Consider the following 18,049-nt stretch of genomic DNA (forward strand, 5'->3'; position numbering starts at 1 on the left):
GGTATATACATGGATTTGTCGAAAGCATTCGACACCATCGACCATGAAGTATTGATAAAAAACTTAATACGTATGGAGTCCGAGGTCACGCTCTGCTCTGGTTTGCAAAACCGTCAACAGTATGTTAGTTTTCAGTCTTATGAATCACAGAAACTTGATATTAAATGTGGGGTACCTCAAGGCTCCATTTTAGGGCCTCTGTTGTTTAACATTTATATAAATGATATTATAAGTTCTTCTCCATCTCTGAATTTTATACTTTTTGCTGATGATACATCTATTATTACATCAGATTATGATATAGGGACCCTTGTTAATCGTTTGAACACTGAATTATTGAATATATTGAATTGGTTTAAATCAAACAAGTTTTTTTTGAATGTTAACAAGACAAATCTTGTTCATTTTAGAAAACCCTACTCACAGGATCTTAATGTCAATATATCAATTGATGGGTTTTCTCTTTGCGAGAAACAGGTTATTAGATTTTTAGGCATTACAATCGATTCTCATTTGACATGATTATGCAATCGCTCACATGTGTTATATCCTGTCTACAAAGGACCCTGTCAAGAAATATTGGCATACTCTGGAAGTTGAAAGATCTCCTATCAGAACGATCCCTGATTATTTTATATAATTCTTTAATTTTGCCTCATATATTGTATTCAAATATTGTATGGGGAAATTGTAGTATTACTTAACTGAATTCATTGTATTTACTCCAAAAGCGTGCTATTCGCATTATTACTAATTCCACATATTTATCTCATACAGATCCTTTATTTCATCGTTTGCATACTTTGAAGCTTCAGGACATCCACATTTTACAAACAGGTATATTTATGTACAAGTACGCAACAAATCAACTTCCCTCTTTATTTCATATTTTTCACTTAAATTCGAATATACACACATATCCAACTCGCCGTTCGACACACTTCCACCTTGTAAACCCCAAAACTGTCTTAGCTCAGAAATCAATTAGACATTACTACGGTCCCGATGTTTGGAATAACCTACCTGATCAATTACAGCAGTGTACTTCACTTTTTTCCTTTAAAGCTCATTTAAAAAAGTATTTATTATTGAAATATGTTTCCAGTTAGTGGTCTTTGATCAATGTATTTTTTCTTTTTTTTTCCTTAAGTCTCAGTCAGCCCTGATCCATGCAAAATGGTTTTCTTTTTCGATTTTTGTTCCATTCCCTCCCGTTCCCTTCTTTGATAATGCTATTGCATACATTAAGTAAAGCCCATACCTTACCCCCAGAATAGGCATGCTACAGCCTTTATTCTCTCTTGCACTGTCACCTGCACACACGACGCACTGTCACTCGCACACACCTACACTTTTATAGTCTACTATACCATGCAGTAGTCAATGGTGCAGCGTGCTGTTTTTTTTTTCTTGTTTTAAAGCGCCAAGTCACTATTTTTCTTTTCTGTTTTTTTTCTTTCTTTTTTTCTTTTTTCTCTAGCAAAATGTGTTTCGTGTATTAAGATAAAGAGTTTTATGAGTAAATATATAATTGGTGTTGTATTATATTGGTATCACATATTCAGATAGGGCCTCATCCACGTCAAGCTCTGCTTATGATTCAAATTCAAATTCAAATTCAAACTTTATTTTCACTCTTTTTCCAACAGAATGTACAAAAAAACAAACAATATGATACATTTGGCATGCGAGTCGTTGATTATATACATACATATATACATGGTCAGACAGGGATAACAACATGCTCATGTCCTTATGTTTGGTACAAAAAGAAATATACACTCAATTTATACACTCTGTGAGAAAAAAAAGTGGAGGTACCCACTCAAAAGACTATGCTTGTAACATGTGGGCACCTCTGAGGGAAAAGTGGGAAAGAGGGGAAGTAAAGGGGGTGAAAAACTTACAACTACAAAGATTGCGGGAAACTGGGAAAGTCGGGAATAAAAAAAAAGAAAGAAAGAAAGAAGAAAAAGAAAGCAAAAGTGTGAAAATAGGGAACAGAAAATGGGGAGAAGAGAGAGAAAGAGAGAGAAAAAACCTAAATTATTTTGATGCATACACCAAGGGGCGAAGCCCACAGAGACAAATAGCCACGCGTTTTCGAGAGTGAAACAGTGTTGAGCTGCTTTCCAGCCGAACAGACTGCAACCGTGAGGGCACGTGAGGATTACAAAAATACTAAACGCGGTAAAAAATGGTCGATGCCTCAAGAGAATGCTGCCTATAGTGAAAGAAAATACATTACAGAATTATATTTATTCGGTTGCATTATACGACTTCAAAAGAAAACTCTTCAATCTCTTTTTAAAAGAGTTCAATGACGGTGCATTTTGTATGTCCATGGGGAGGGAGTTCCAGAATCTTGGACCTACATAAATAAAAGTTTGTTGAGCAAGCACGGTTCTTAATAAAGGTAAATGAAATTCATTTGACTGTCTGGTTGGATATCCATGATATGTCCGGTTGCGCATGAACATGGAGTTAAAGATAGACGGAAGACAGTTATTATTATAAGTATACATAAATTGTCCGAGTTGAAACAAAAACAAATCTGTAATTTTCAGAATGTTATTATGGAAAAACAAAGGATCTGTATGAGAATATAGAACGGTGTTACAAATAATGCGAAGAGCCTTCTTTTGTAGCAGTAAAACCCTATCCAATAATATTTGATGAGTGTTTCCCCATACTAAAATTCCATAATTCAAATAGGGTAATATCAAAGATGAATACAATGTAAACAACGAATGTTGAGGAATAGAAAATTTTAGTCTATTAATAACACCAATGTTACGTGAGATTTTCTTACAGACATTATCAATATGAAATTTCCAGGAGAGTTGATTATCGACTGTAATTCCGAGAAACTTAATATGGGAAACACTTTCTAAAACAGCATCACCAAAACAAATATCCATATTCAAATTATCTGAAGTGTTACTGAAAAGCATATATTTAGTTTTTTGGATATTTAAAGACAACTTATTTGCTCGTATCCACTCACATACTTTTTTTAACTCAGAATTAACTGTCTGCACAAGGGTGTTTGGGTCTTCATGCGAATAAAATACATTTGAATCGTCGGCAAAAAGTATGAAAGATAAAACATCGGAAGAAACACAAAAATCATTAATGTAAACAATAAACAACAGCGGGCCCAACAAACTACCTTGTGGGACGCCACACTTAAATTCTCTCATATCAGAGTTATGATTATTCAAAAAAACATATTGTTTGCGATCAGTTAAATAACTCCTGAACCACTCCAAGGCCTTCCCACGTATACCATAATGAGACAACTTGTATAGTAAAATATCATGATTTATAGTGTCGAAGGCCTTGGAGAAGTCCAGGAAGATACCAATCATATGAGAGTGATTATCTAAAGCATGTGCTACTTTATCAACAAAATTTAACAAAGCGTGACAGGTGCTATGCTTTTCTCGGAACCCAAACTGCGAATTTGTAAAAACACCATACATTTTCAAAAAATTCAACGTTCTTTTATATATAATTTTCTCTAAAATCTTGGACAAACAAGATAATAAAGAAATAGGCCTATAATTACTTATATCTAACTTATCTCCATTCTTATATATAGGAATAACTTTAGCTACTTTCATTTGTTCTGGAAACACACCCGTTAACATTGACAAATTAAAGATATGTGCCAGAGGATCCGCAACAGAAGATATAACACCTTTCAAAATCATATTGCTTATGTCATCATAACCTGAACTTTTTTTGTTTTTCAAACCAGATACAATATCAATAACCTCATATCTAGTGGTAGGAGTAAAAAATATTGAATGCATATTATACTGATTTAGAAAATCAGAAAAATGTTTATTAGTATCAGGAATTTCTTGAGCAATGTTTTCTCCAATTGTTGTAAAATATGTGTTAAAAATATTTGCTATATCCACAGAATTATCAATAATTTCATCATTATATCTTATTTTCGATATACCAGACTTTTCATTTGATACATTCATTGCTTGTTTTAATATATTCCATGTACTTTTTATATCACATCTATATCTTTCTAATTGCTTATAATAATATTTTTTCTTTTCAATACGTATTATCTTAACAAGGGTGTTCTTATACAAGGTATATTTCAATCGTGCTTGTTCAGTTCTTTTCATTTTAAATACATAAAACAATTTATTTTTTCTATTTATCGAACGCAAAATGGACTTCGAAATCCAAGGAAGCTTTGGCGTTGTTTTATAATTCCCTCGCTTATCCTTTCTTTTAGGGATACAAATATCCAAATGATTATTAAAAATATCCAAAAAATTATTCACAGCCAAATTGATGTCATCAGTATCAAACACACTATCCCAACTGAGATCATCTAAAGAAGCAGAAAATGAAGACAAATTTTCTTGGGTTACCCTACGCCTCAAAGATGGCTGGGATGAACTTTTGCTAATATGGTTAAGTTTAAAATGCGTCATTATTGGAAAATGATCAGTGATATCTGATAAAATTATCGACGAATCTGGAAGGGTTATAACATTACTAAATATGTTGTCAATTAAAGTGGCCGACTGACGGGAAACGCGAGTCGGTTTCGAAATAAGAGGTAAGAAGGAAGAGGATAAGAATGTCTCAAGAAATTCTCCCGAGATATTTTCCGTTGTGTGTTTTAACAGATCAATATTGAAATCACCGAATATGAAGGAATCAGAGTTTATAAATAAAGGGTTGGTAAGCAGCTCAGTGAGATATGATAAAAAATCTTTGTTGTTGGAATTAGGAGGTCTGTAAATAATACCTATCACAATTTTTTTACTACCAGGAACAGTAATCTCAATGAAAAGTGACTCAACAATGTCATTCATTTTGCTAAGCTCTTCATGTACAGTGCATTCATAACAATTTGAAACATATAAAGCGACTCCACCACCAGAGCGATCCGGTCTATTATTCGCAAAAATATTATACCCATCAAGCGAAAAAGATTGTTTTGGACATGAGGATAACCATGTTTCAGTGAGTCCGATCACTGAAAATAAAGATTTGTTTGGATTGTCTAACAATAACTGTAATTCTTCAAAATGCTTGTTAATACTTCTTATATTCAAATGTACCAAAGAAAATGTATCTTTCATAAAACCCTTATTAATATCTTGAAATTGATTCAAAGTGACATAATTACACAATGGAGCTTGAGTCAAGTCATTAAAATCATACTGTATTTCTTCCGCTGCTGAATTAATGTTGTCAGCGACTAAGTCCTCATAAAAAAATGCACGATTGTTAGAGACTTCTTTTTCTAAGGAATCAGATTCAGGCGTAGTTGGTCTGAATAAATCAAAGAAATCATCGTCTAACATAGAGTGAAAAGGTACATCTATTCCGTCATCCATTCTGGATTGAGACATTACTGACTAGGTGTATTATCCGCGCCATTGATGCGAAAAGGCAACCGTGATTAACGTTGGCACAACGTAGAAATTGGCACGACCGAAACCAAACGTGATACTGTGGAATAAAAGCAAGTGGAAGGTAGAATAGTAGGCAGCAAACATGCGTGACTGTGAAAGGTACGTGCTCTTTGTATTCATGCGAGCTGTATAACAAGGCTAGTTGACTGTTAACGAGAAATGAAGTGCTGATAGTGTCAGAGAGAATAAAAAGATATAAGAAACAATGAATAGATAACATGTAGAACGTGGCTAATGTCTCAGTAGGCTCTCCCCCCGATAGAATGCACAGTAATAACAGGAGTGAAACGAGTTGGCCAGTGAATATCTTCATTCTGTCACCAAACGATGAGTATATCCAGCATCTAGCAATGGTGAGCTCCCTCTCGGGGTCTTTTTTTTTGAAAAGGAAATACGTTGCAATTTACCAAATGCAATAAGATATAAAAAAGTGCTGATCAGCGTATGTACTAAGCACATTGGGGGGGGGGGGGGGAGGAGGAGGAGAAGGAGATAAGGAAAGGGGATAGAAGATATGAAAGTGAGTAAAGTAAGCTGACCGAGATCTATGTACAAAGTTTTCCTAATAATGAATCAATTGAACAATAATTTACCAGATGTACCAATTGTGCATGCATGCATGTAGAAAACACCAAAACTTATAACGTTTCCATCCATTTGCATATGCATTCATTAATATTCTTGTATACAATAATAACGGTTGTACGAAAAACCGTAGTCAGACCATTCTGTGAGCAAAAATACACGTATGCATTAGTATGACAGCAAGGTCTGATCATTCAGACAGCAAGAGTTTCAGTGTATTCAATATACACAAATGAACAACGTCTATGATTAAGCGTTAACCCTTATCTAGCGTACAGCTCTACCACTGAAAAGAGAGAGAAAAAAAAAAGAATATGTAATAGTTTTCCTCACATGTGTGCGCAGTTCACTGAAGAACTGTACCTATTCAAAGTTACGTAATTTTCTGAATACAAGTAGCAAAGAGAGAGGGGAAAAAAAAAAACAAATTGGTTGCGCGATCCAATAAACATCAGAATTCAGAGGTTCATCCAACAGATATTGCGAATCATAAGTTCACCAAAATTCACCAAACGCCCAACTGAAGCCATTTAGGACGGACAGCAAAATTTCAGATACCCGTGACCAACGTTTATCTCAGGTCATTGTCAAAAAAGAGAGAAAAACACAACAAACATAATTATGTGATTACGCATACCATGAATAAAGTTCAGTTATTTAAAGGTAACATATAATTGGTGACAACCAGGTCGTCATAATGAAGAAAGCACACACTCGGATATTCATTAAAATATTTCATTTGAATACATAAGCAGATATTATGAATATACAAAGAATACATATATTTTTTCATTTCATACCATACAGTCACTTTCGAGGCGAGGCCATGTCCTTGAAACAAATAGAGATATTAGTGAATTGAAAGTACAAAACAGCGGATAATTTTTGTGTTCTTTGTGAAACATATATGTATTGAATGATTGCTCTGAGCATCCTAATCTAGGTTCGAAGAAAAAAAAAAGTACAGATGAGAAAGATCATGACTTGTTCACGCCATTTTCCAAGAAACAGCACTGGTCATGCGTTACGTGAATTTCGGCGAAAAAAGAAAGAAAATAAAACCCACAAAAAAGACCAAAATAAAGTCCTTCGAACATGACAGACCTGACCTGTTTCTCGTGCAGATGTTACGAAAATATTTGTTACATATAACAGAATACAGTGCCCTTAAATTTATCGACAACAATGGAATTCTTCAGACGCGTTCATAAGTACAGGGGTATATACGCAAAATTATTTTACATCAGGTGTCTGACTAAAAATGCAGACGAAATTTTCAATTTACATAATAATAAGGCGAGCAAAATGTGACATGGACAAAATTCATGACAATCAGACTGTTCAATTTCAAAAAAAAAAAAAAAATCATGATATTAAAGACGGTTCTTCCAGCTCTGGATGAAGAAAAAGAAAACGTAACCGTATCAGAGGTCAAATATCAGTTCGAAACATGAAAGCTTTACCCAGGAGTAACAGAAGTTTACTAAGTTTAGACGTCTTTTATTACAAAGGATAATAAAATGAATATGAGCTAGGCATAGGAAAGGGGAGTATGCTTCACTGATTATATGACCGGCACTGGCGCCACCATGTGATTTCAGCATAAGCAAACCAAACAGTCATCTCTCGACTGCTGTAGCTGTCGAGAGGCAGAACATGGATATAACGAAGTAAAAAAAAAAAAAAAAAAAATAGTATGCGAAAGTATATCACTAGTCACTATGAGGTGACAACACGTTACGTCGATTAAGTCATCGTATAGTGCATCAACTTGATAATGCTGGTATTGTAATGTGCCAGTACTGCAATAACAAAAACCCAGATATTTGAAGATGCACACAAAAGCTTGAAAAAATACAATAAACAGCTATTCTTCAGATACACAGAGGTCAACAGCCAGTGTTGCGTGGGACCTCGAGCTTCTTTTGGCTTATACATGTCAGTGTCACAAAAGGAGAGCAAGACAAATCAGGTAGGCATGCGTCAACAGTTTAAGAACAAAAACAAAGAAAAGAAAGAGGGTAAGCCTACTGCTTTTTTATTTGCGTGATGCAGAGATAATTACAACCAAATCCATAGGTTAAGATGGGGAATATAATATTTTGCTACATGCTGCTGGAGTTGAATAACCATCAAAAGATTCGTGCCCTCGTTTTTCGTGTGGACAAAAAAATTGGGCATAGCTGTATATTACGTAATTCGAAGATCATTGCTCGATAGCTCATGGCTTCTAAATAATCAGCTCGACATACCAAGGAGGTTTGGACATGCTAAATTTCTGTGAATCGAAACAGCTGAACAAAATCTAGCACGATGTATTCATTGGCTATTCCAACACTATCCTAATGTCCTTAACTAGACTTAGGAACTTTGAAAAGTAGTGAGTTTCAAGCACGTTAAGAATTCAGACAGGTTTGAGTAACTACAGCGCAGATCGGAAATACCGACCTGGTGTAACAAAAAAGGGGAACCTATCTCAATACAGACCATGGTGACTTGCCTACAACGAACTCAAACGAATTACTATGTATGCATTGCAAATTGAGGGTTGGGTCTTACGTAAAGGTAGTTCAAGGGTAGATAAGGGTAGAGTTCACTGACCGAGCGTTTTTCAAGTCGGTTGCGTAGTCAAAAACAGTGTAAAAGGCGACGATTTGTAGCGGAATTAAATGACTTGGATTACAATGTATGAACTTCAGGTGGTCTTATGGCGTCCAAAAAAAGAGAGAGAAAAAAAAAAAAAGATCTGCATTAGGTCGTTCATAGTAGATATTGGATTTGTGTATCTCTAAGGTACGGACATTATAGTACATATCGGATTTGTGTGTCTCTAAGGCGCACATGTCAGTCTTCGCACAATATTGAAATCCCACGAATACAAAAGGAAGTAAGTATAAGTAACGCTCTGAGCTTTGACACCAACAGAGATATCTAATAAAAGTGTAGGGTATTCAAACCTTTAGAGGCATTGTCGAAATAAAAAAAGGGTGTATTCTTTTGTAATATAAAGGCGTTATATCCTATATACTCATGATATCATTTACTTTTTCAACATTCTTATGTGAGGGGAATAAACGAGTGAATACCATGATGACAGTCATAATCACTTAAAGGAGGGAAAATGTAAACGATAGATACTGAAAATTCCACATCCTTGGAACACGATTTCTTGTATAACCATTGGAATTAACACAATCTTCTTCAGACGTATGTTATAAATTTCTCTTTTATATTAAATTTGTTTTTGTGGGGTTTTTTTTTGCAAAAAAAAAAATAATAATCAGTGAAAGTATTGCAATTGAAATCATGGTTCTCTACAAAACTGGAAATCGTTTCATTTAAACCATTATAACATTATTTGACTTCGTCATACTGTCATTTAAAAAAATGATTATATCAGGTACAGTATCAGGGTTCGCGACTAGCGTCGCATGGCCGTTTCACGGTCTACATAGAATAATCGGGAATACAGACTGCCTTCGAAACAGATTTTGAACGATTCATATCAGAACTGTTTCTTTAATGACAAAGAAACACACACGTCTGCACACCCCATGACTATGCGGTGAAAAAACGTCAAATCAAATCATATCAATTACTGTATTCATACAATATATCAAATCCTATATTAGCTGTTTAAATACATTATTCCTTTCAATTTTACAGACAACTTTCGTCAGATTCTCATAATATATGTGAATATTACATCACTTTATGATTATATTGTCTATAGAGTACATATTCGTATCTAATTATATTCGATGAGAAATCAAAGAACGTAACCGTGGAATATTTGCATGGACAGAAAAACAGACAAAAATGAGATTTTGATAGTGAAATGTATGAGAAACCATAGTAAACACCTTACATGATTGATGGGCTACTCTGACCAGTCTGTCCAGCGAGCCGGTGTTCCACCACTCCTGGCAGGTTTTCTTGTTTGAAGGATGACTTTTGTGCCCACTATCTTGATCCTGGTGGACAGGCCGTTGTTTTTACGGATGTTGTATGCTACTGTTGCAAGTTTCCCTCTCTCACGTTTCATCATCGGTGGTAAGTCGGTACGGATCGACACACGGCTGGAGGCAAGTGGGACCGGGGACGCGTCACTGCCAGGTGGTGAAGGTTGCTTGCGCTGTTGCAGACGATGGTCGTAGGCATACAGCAGCCTGTCTCTGTCCAGCATGCGAGCGAATCTGACGATTATTGCAGGCGGTTGGGGCTCCGAGGCTGAGGTACTACGGTTCGATGTGGGTAGGCGATGGACATTGATGAGCGGTATGGACGAGGCATCCTTCTTGGGGATGTTCAGGAAGCTGCAGAAAACTTCGATGACGGTTTCATGGATGTTTTCATTCGGTTTCGTTGGAACACCGTAGATGAGCAGGTTCTGTTTCCTGTCATGGATCTCACTCAAGGTAAGTTTTTCGTTCAGCTCTGCTATCTTGCTATCGATGAGGTCACGAAGCTGAGGAACAGTGGCCTTCTCAACCGTGTCTAGCCTGTCAGAGGTGTGTGTTAAGCCAGTTTCCAAATCCGAAACAGTCTTTTTTGTGTCTTTCAGGTCAGATTTAAGAAGAGCGATTTCGTTCACCACTGAATCAAGTTTGGAATTTACCTGAGTCGTGAAGGTGGCGAACATTTCCTTCATCTCCTTCATAAACGTGAGGAGCTCTGGTGGCGCAATAGGGGCAGCAGTAGGCTGGTCGTTGATTTCTAGCAGAGACGCGTCACTTATGGTTGATGAAGTAGACGTGTCGGTAAGCGATGCGCCACCCGAAAAGCCCGTGGCGCCTCCCGTGGCGCCTCCCGTCGCTCCTTTTCTCAACATGGCGCCGTGTGTACTAGAGCTCCTGGAAGGATTTTGGTTCGTCTCCTTTCTCATTGCAGATGACGAATTCAGGTTTTTTTGGCTTGTCTGTGGGCGAAAATTGTAATCTTTTCTCCTCACGTCCATATTGAACTGCAAATAGCACAAAATTTCGCGTATTTCCACAGTAAGTTGATATGGATTTCGGGAGCTCACTCAAAATGCTGCCGCTACTCTGACATCACGTGACCAATCTGATGACGGTCCCCTGTATTGATTTCTCCTTTGTTAATAGATACAGTATGCCTTAATATGTTATTTTGATTCATATGTCACTTCAGACTAATGTTGTTACGCAAATGATTTTTTTTTTATTGATTTGTATGTTATCTGTATCATTCTGTTTTCATTTGCAATTGTATTTGGAGAAAGAAAATGCAAAAATAAACCAAACAAACAACAAAAACACCTAATTAGCATATTGCGCATATTAATACCCGAATATATCAGAAGTCAATGGTCAAGGTCGACTCATGAAATTATATCAGCTTCCGCGATAACTCAAGACTGCATTAAACAAATTTCACCAAACTTGGTCCAAAGATGACGCATGATGGGGCAATAAAATAAGCAGTTTTTGAGTAAAATCGGCAAGACGTCAAAGGTCAAAAGGTCAAGGTCAGTGCTCAAAATGTCATTATTTCCCCATATCTATGCAATAGGATTGTACTAAAGGTTTTTTTTTTTTTCTTGAAACTTAATGACTGCATACATGTTCTACCAAATAAAGAATCTCCACAGAGTCAGAGGTCAAAGGTCAGGTGAAAATGTAAAAATTTCACTTTTTTCTTCTCCGTATCTCGCAAATGGTTTAAGGTAGCTTCATGGAAATTGGCACTGGCAGGGATTTTCTAGGGAATTTATGGGTCATTTGTCAAAGGTCAGGGGTCAAGATCAAGGTCAAGTGGGCCCTCCAAATTTCACTATTTCCCTCATATCTATGCAATGTTTGTAGGATTTTTCTTGAAACTTAACATATACATGTATTACCTAATGGAGATTCTCTGGGAAATTTCCTGCCAAAAGGTCAAAGCTCAAATGAAAATGCTATATTTCACTTTTTCCTCAATATCTTGAAGGTGAATCAAGGTATCACGAAACTTGGTACATATTTGAGCATGCTCTACCTGACAGTGATTCTCTTGTTGATTATCGGAAAAAATGTCAAGCCCTCCCCTCTCAAGTGTTTTTTTTTTACCTCTTGATACGTAGGAAAGGACATGGAATTCAGTGATAGGGTATAGTCATCACCGTCATTGCATTTGATATATGGGTCGCATGAAAGTATAACCTCTGACATTCTTACCTTTTAGGCCTACATGTTTACCTGTGTAATTTTTATTTTTATTTTAACCTATTACATCTTTCCACAAAACCAGTTAACATGATTACTTTTGGAAAAGCTTCAAGATGATCATCTATACAGATATTAGCTGGTATGTGGTGGAATATTACATTCTTTGAACCGCCGGGGAGTTACGTTATCCCAAGGGAAAACAATCACAACCAGCGAGAATATGACATTTACGATCCTCGCAAACAGTAGCATGTGACGATCTGTCGACAAATCTAATAGGCCTATACTCTTTTATGGCTATGAACATATCATTTCTCCTTTGATTTATTGTTGAAAATGACTGATTTTATGTCAGAGACTAAGATTATTTCGCTTTATGTGTAACATCTCCTAAATTATTCACATGACAATTTTTGCATAAATCATTGCCTTATCGCCTTTCTTGACACATTGGTACATCGCGACACCGGAGGCCGCTTGACCACTACCGTGTACAGAAAGCCCACGTACACCGATCAGTACCTGGCTTACGACTCACACCATCCGAAGTCTGTGAAGCGCGGGGTTGTGAAGTGTCTCTGCGAGAGAGCTTCACGCATCGTCTCCAAACCCCATTGCACTGCGCCGGAGAAATTGCATGTATCATCAGCGCTCGTTTCGAATGGCTACCCGATTTCGTTTGTGAACCGCGCCTCCCGGAAAAAGCGCGCCACTTCCGAGGAACCTGCCCGATTTAAGTCTACCGTGGTCCTCCCGTATGTGGACAGCATCGCTCACACACTCCGGCGACGTTTGGAGAAGCATGACATTCGCGTCGTTTTCAAGTCCGATACCATCCTTAATCAACTGGTCCTCCCAAAGGACCCCGTTCTCCCCGACAGGCGCGATGGAGTCGTTTACAAGATTCCATGCTCAACCTGTGAGAAGGTCTACATTGGCGAGACTGGTAGACCTGTAGGCGAGCGCATGCATGAACATCGCCGCCGAAATGTTCGACTTGGACGCACGGAGAGTTCCGCTGTCGCCGAACATGCATGGTCATCCGAGCACCATCCCAACTGGAAGGTTAGCTGCATTGCGCAGGACAAGCATTGGTACACGCGCCGTGTCAAGGAAGCGATCCACATCCGTTTACACCCGAATAACATCAACAGGGATAGCGGTATTGACATCCCTGACGAATGGATATCGGCCATTCGACGCCACTCGACCAACCGGTTCGAACCGGTTCGAGAGAGCACGCCCCCCCCCCCCCCCCCCTGCCACGGCAGGGAACAATAGCAGCACCGCGCCCGGTGATTGGCCATTGACATTGTGGTTGTGGTTGGCCATTGGCCAACCACAACGCGGCTCCCGCGCCGGGATCACCTCAACCAATAGCAGGCCAGCGGCACCGGCCAATGGCAGTCCAGCTCACGCCTCGGTAGAGGCGGACATAATAGCGCGCGCCCGGTCGCCCCGGGCCCCCTTCGCGGCTATATAACCCGCGCGCAGCAAAGTCTATGCTCATTGCCTGACGAAGACTAGCAGTTTTAGCAGTCGAAACGTCGCAACCTCTCAACGTTTGCACATCGTGAGACAACTGATTACTTTCTTCATTCATTCTTCACCACGATGAACCTCTTCCAATCTATTAAAAAGAACGGACTCCAGCTTTAATCTCAAGGTGTGCATATAGAAAATCTGAGTCCGATTTCGGTTAAGCTGAACAGGCTGAACTGAACAAAACTGAACTATGATAAAGCCATATTTTTTATGTATCATATCACCATTTATAAAAGATTTTAAACGTCGGTATCCATTTTTAATATTTGTCTTATTTTTGTGTTTTGTTTCTTTCAGGTCTGTAGCAGTCATATCTCACGGATAGGGGACCATCTAAAGTTGATCACTACACACTAAGATACAATCAGCTGACAGCAATCTTCTATTGTTAAGAATGTCTTCTGCCGATCTCTCCACCTTCGCACCGGTCCAAACCACGACCAGCGGCGTTCACGAAGCCATGAATGGTTCCAACAACGATTGGGTGCGGACCCCAATGGATTGGCAGTGGTGGCGGATCATCACGCTTCTACTCTCACTGGTCGGGATAGTGGGAAACCTTCTGGTAATGTTGGTTCTCTTTCGTCCAAGACGCTCTCGCCCTTCCACAGATATCCTGATCGCCGGGCTGGCCGTCGCTGACTTCTTCACATCCATCTTCATCTGCCCACTACCAGAATTCGAGAGGGTACCGAGTACGCTTGGCGCCCAGTTCTACTGTCGCATCATCTTCTCCCATGTCTTCATGTGGACTTCCATCTGCGCTTCCATATTCACCCTCACGACCATCTCTGTCGAAAGGCTGCTGGCAGTGCGCTTTCCGTTCACCTTCAAGCGGCTCTTTACGGACCAGCACACCAAATTGACCCTTGTCCTCATCTGGCTCTTCGCAGCACTCATCAACACTGCGAGCACCTACGTCACTTTCATCCGTGACAACAAATGCGTTGTGGAATTTTCGACGCCGCAATTTCAGCAGTTCATCGGCGTCTTCTTCTTCTTGGTTGAGTACCTACTCCCAGTAGTGGCCATGATAACCGCGCACGTTCTCACCATACGCAGCCTGAACAACCGCGCGCAGGCATTGACTACGGGCAAAAATCGCAGGAAGCCAGATCTCAAGCTACTCGAGGCGCGTCGCCGCGTGGTGAAAATGCTATTCCTCGTGCTCGTCACGTTCATCATCTGCTGGACCCCCGACCAATTTGGTTTCCTTGCCTTAAGTGTGGGCATCGTAGACTTTTCTCATCTTAACAGTCCCCTCTATCACACGTTCGTGGTGCTGGCCTTCGTCAATTCCTGCGCGAATCCGTTTATTTACGCGGCGAGGAATGTGAACTTTCGGACTGCGCTCAAGGAGCTCTTTAGATTACCAGGTCAAGACGGGATCAAATCCAAAGCAGTGTTCGCCGTGCCTGATGACAGCAGCAAAACATCTACTGAAATGTTAGACAAGTCGGACACTGGAGCCAGCAGCATGGATGAGCTGGATGACCCCGCTTAATTATCAAAGAAAATCAGTTTACTTTTGGTCCAGAACACATCCGTGAAACAGTGACAAATCGTGTTCAGAGACTCTCCGAACAATTTTGATTCTCGAAAAGAAGATTATGATAGATATCAGGCAGCACAGATGGTGCGCGCTCCTTTACGAATAGCGTGAAATGCAAAATGGTGTAAAATGCGATTTCCCTGAAAACCGAAATAAAGATTCACCTCTTTGTATAAAGACTACAAAATTAAATGTAACTTGACTTTTGAAGTTTATCGAAATTGCCGTGCAACGTGTTGCAAAGTTGATTACAAGTTGATTCGATTTTCAACGGAATGACGTGGAACTGATAGGACGTGTCCTCTTGAGCTCCCGCTCCCAATAACTCATCTCAACTTAACACTCAGCTGAAAGTTGTAAGCTCACGTTTTTTCCCACCCTAAGCAAAGAAAGGATGTCTAACCCAGCAGTGAGACCCAAAATTCCAGCCGTGAAATCTACCAGAATGTCAACCAGAAATAAATCTACAAGAAACCAGAAAACAGCAAATGAAAGTTGTGCGGCTGACTCGGATCAGGAACATGACGACGCTACGTCAAGCACTGCGGGGAGCCCCTCCCACCCTGTGGGAGACCGTGCGCCGGCAGCTGAACATTCGGACCAGGCTGACACCACTGCTACCATTGGAGACATTGCTGAAATGATTTCTGAACTAAAACAGGCAAACGAAGCTAATAATCGCCAACTGCTGACACCACTGCTACCATTGGAGACATTGCTGAAATGATTTCTGAACTAAAACAGGCAAACGAAGCTATATGATAATCGCCGACTCAACTCAAAGATAGACCTACTTATGAGCGACGTGGCCTCCTTAAAGATGGACCACATGACCACCAAGAAAACCGTTTCTGATCTGGTGGTGAGTGCCACTAACACCAGTAGTCGACTAGACGAGATAGAGTCTACAAAAATGCCGAACATACTAAAAGAAATCGAAAAGGCCAAAAGTGAGCTAAATGAAAAAACTTTTGCTATTTGAGATCCACGAACGCAAACTCAACCTACTGCTGTACGGGGTGCCAAAGGAATCCAACGAAAATGTCCTGAAAGTGTGCGCGGAGGTCTTCGCCATGCTGCTCAACATATCCCCATACAGGAAACGGCCCGAATCCCCGTAATCAAAGCACATCGTCTTCCCCGGAGACAACCAGCCCGAGGACCCAACGACTACCAATCCCAAACATCGCCCGGTGATGGTGTTGCGAATCCCAACCCGATTATCGTCAGATTTGAGCGAATGTGCGACCGTGAGCGTGTCCTGCATGCATCCCAGCGTGAACGTCCAGGCCCTCGGCCACCGCAGGCTGCTGAAATGTCCAACGCCAACGCAGCATCGAGCCCGCAAGCGCGTATACCAGTCAGGACCGACCTACCGGCATCGATGAAGAGAGAGCGCTGAAGCCTGGCAGCTACCACCTACCGTCTCAGAAAGGAGCAAAAGCTGGCTGCTAGAATCATAGTCAATGGAACTAGAGTAATTCTGCAAACGAGAAAGCCAAATGAAAATGCTGCAACTCCGTCGCCTTGGAAAGCCTGGAATGACTGAGAGACGCCTGTGCTAAAGTAAGAATTTGTCAACTTATAGCTGAATAGTATAGGATTTAAAACTTTGTCATGAGATTTTGATACTTTTCATCTTCACCAATGTCTCAGAAATATTGTACGTTAATTTGTTAAATCATTGTTTGAAAAAACCCAAAGAATATGGTGAGAAAAAAAGTTCCCATCCTGCAATTTCTTAATGATATGTGTAATAACGAGTACATCTGTTCTGTTTGATTATCAGATAAAGTTCGTGGTTGATTTTGATAATCTCTCTGAAGCTGCAGTTTAGTAGAGATAAATCAAATTTGTTCAGTTGTATCAGTTATCCACCTATTTACTAGTAACAAACATGTTTTCGTCCGTTTTTATAGGCATAAGATATCATGTCCCATTGTGTCTGGTAGACGGATGAGACTACTGCAATTTCATACCCTTTAAGATATACCCCGTTACCAGACTAATCTGCTTACGAAACTGCTATGAGAATTCCCCTACAAAGCGGAGAATAAGTATGTATAAATGATTGTATAAAGCATTATTTAGTCATTTTCAAATTCTCATTGTCAGTTTCAAGGATCACTTAGTCTCATGAAGAGCCTCCTTCAGCTCATTTCACTATCAGTTGTAATGACTGTTGATGATTTGCGGTCTGTTTCATCTTATTAGTAAAACTTCGTATAAAGTAATAATCGGTGAAGATGAGGTAGAGTTATTTTTAGAAAAGCAGCCCTTCGATTTATACGCAGGGAATGTTCAATATTTGCTTCTTATTTCTACATTTTTTTCAATTTCTATGTCAAAAATTTCCTCTGCAACTTAATGATTATACTCATAATCAGTATATTGCATTTAATTATGTGTGAATGCAGCATATATTTTGATATGTGTACGGGAGAGAAGAAAATCAGATTTATCAGTTTTGATAGCACATGCACACACACACACACACACACAACACACACAACACACAAACACACAAACACACACACACACACACACGCACACATACACACACACAGGTCAAGTGGGCGGAGCTTGTTTGTGCATGACCGGCTGGCTGTTTAGTTTGGGTACCGGGTCTGGGAGAGTGTTTTGTTTTGGCAGGGATGAAAGCACGCAGCTGAGAGAATGTCTGCCAGCAGTGGCTACCTATGTTGCACTATAGACATAGCACATGCACACATATACACACA

The 18,049-nt window shown here is 39.4% G+C and overlaps 2 protein-coding genes across 2 annotated transcripts; both read left to right on the forward strand.

Annotated features, from left to right (window-relative positions):
* Window positions 1-10,873: 10,873 nt before the first annotated feature.
* On the forward strand, window positions 10,874-14,081 carry LOC140243393 (uncharacterized). Its single transcript, XM_072323073.1, has 3 exons — window positions 10,874-10,947; window positions 12,709-13,428; window positions 14,054-14,081. Exons 1-3 carry the CDS (start codon window positions 10,874-10,876, stop codon window positions 14,079-14,081), a joined length of 822 nt encoding a protein of 273 aa, XP_072179174.1.
* A 69-nt stretch (window positions 14,082-14,150) lies between these two features.
* Window positions 14,151-15,260, forward strand: LOC140243394 (galanin receptor 2a-like). Its single transcript, XM_072323074.1, has one exon. It carries the CDS (start codon window positions 14,151-14,153, stop codon window positions 15,258-15,260), a length of 1,110 nt encoding a protein of 369 aa, XP_072179175.1.
* The last annotated feature ends 2,789 nt before the right edge of the window (window positions 15,261-18,049 follow it).

Source organism: Diadema setosum, chromosome 20 (genome assembly GCF_964275005.1).
Source record: "Diadema setosum chromosome 20, eeDiaSeto1, whole genome shotgun sequence".
NCBI lineage: Eukaryota > Metazoa > Echinodermata > Echinoidea > Diadematoida > Diadematidae > Diadema > Diadema setosum.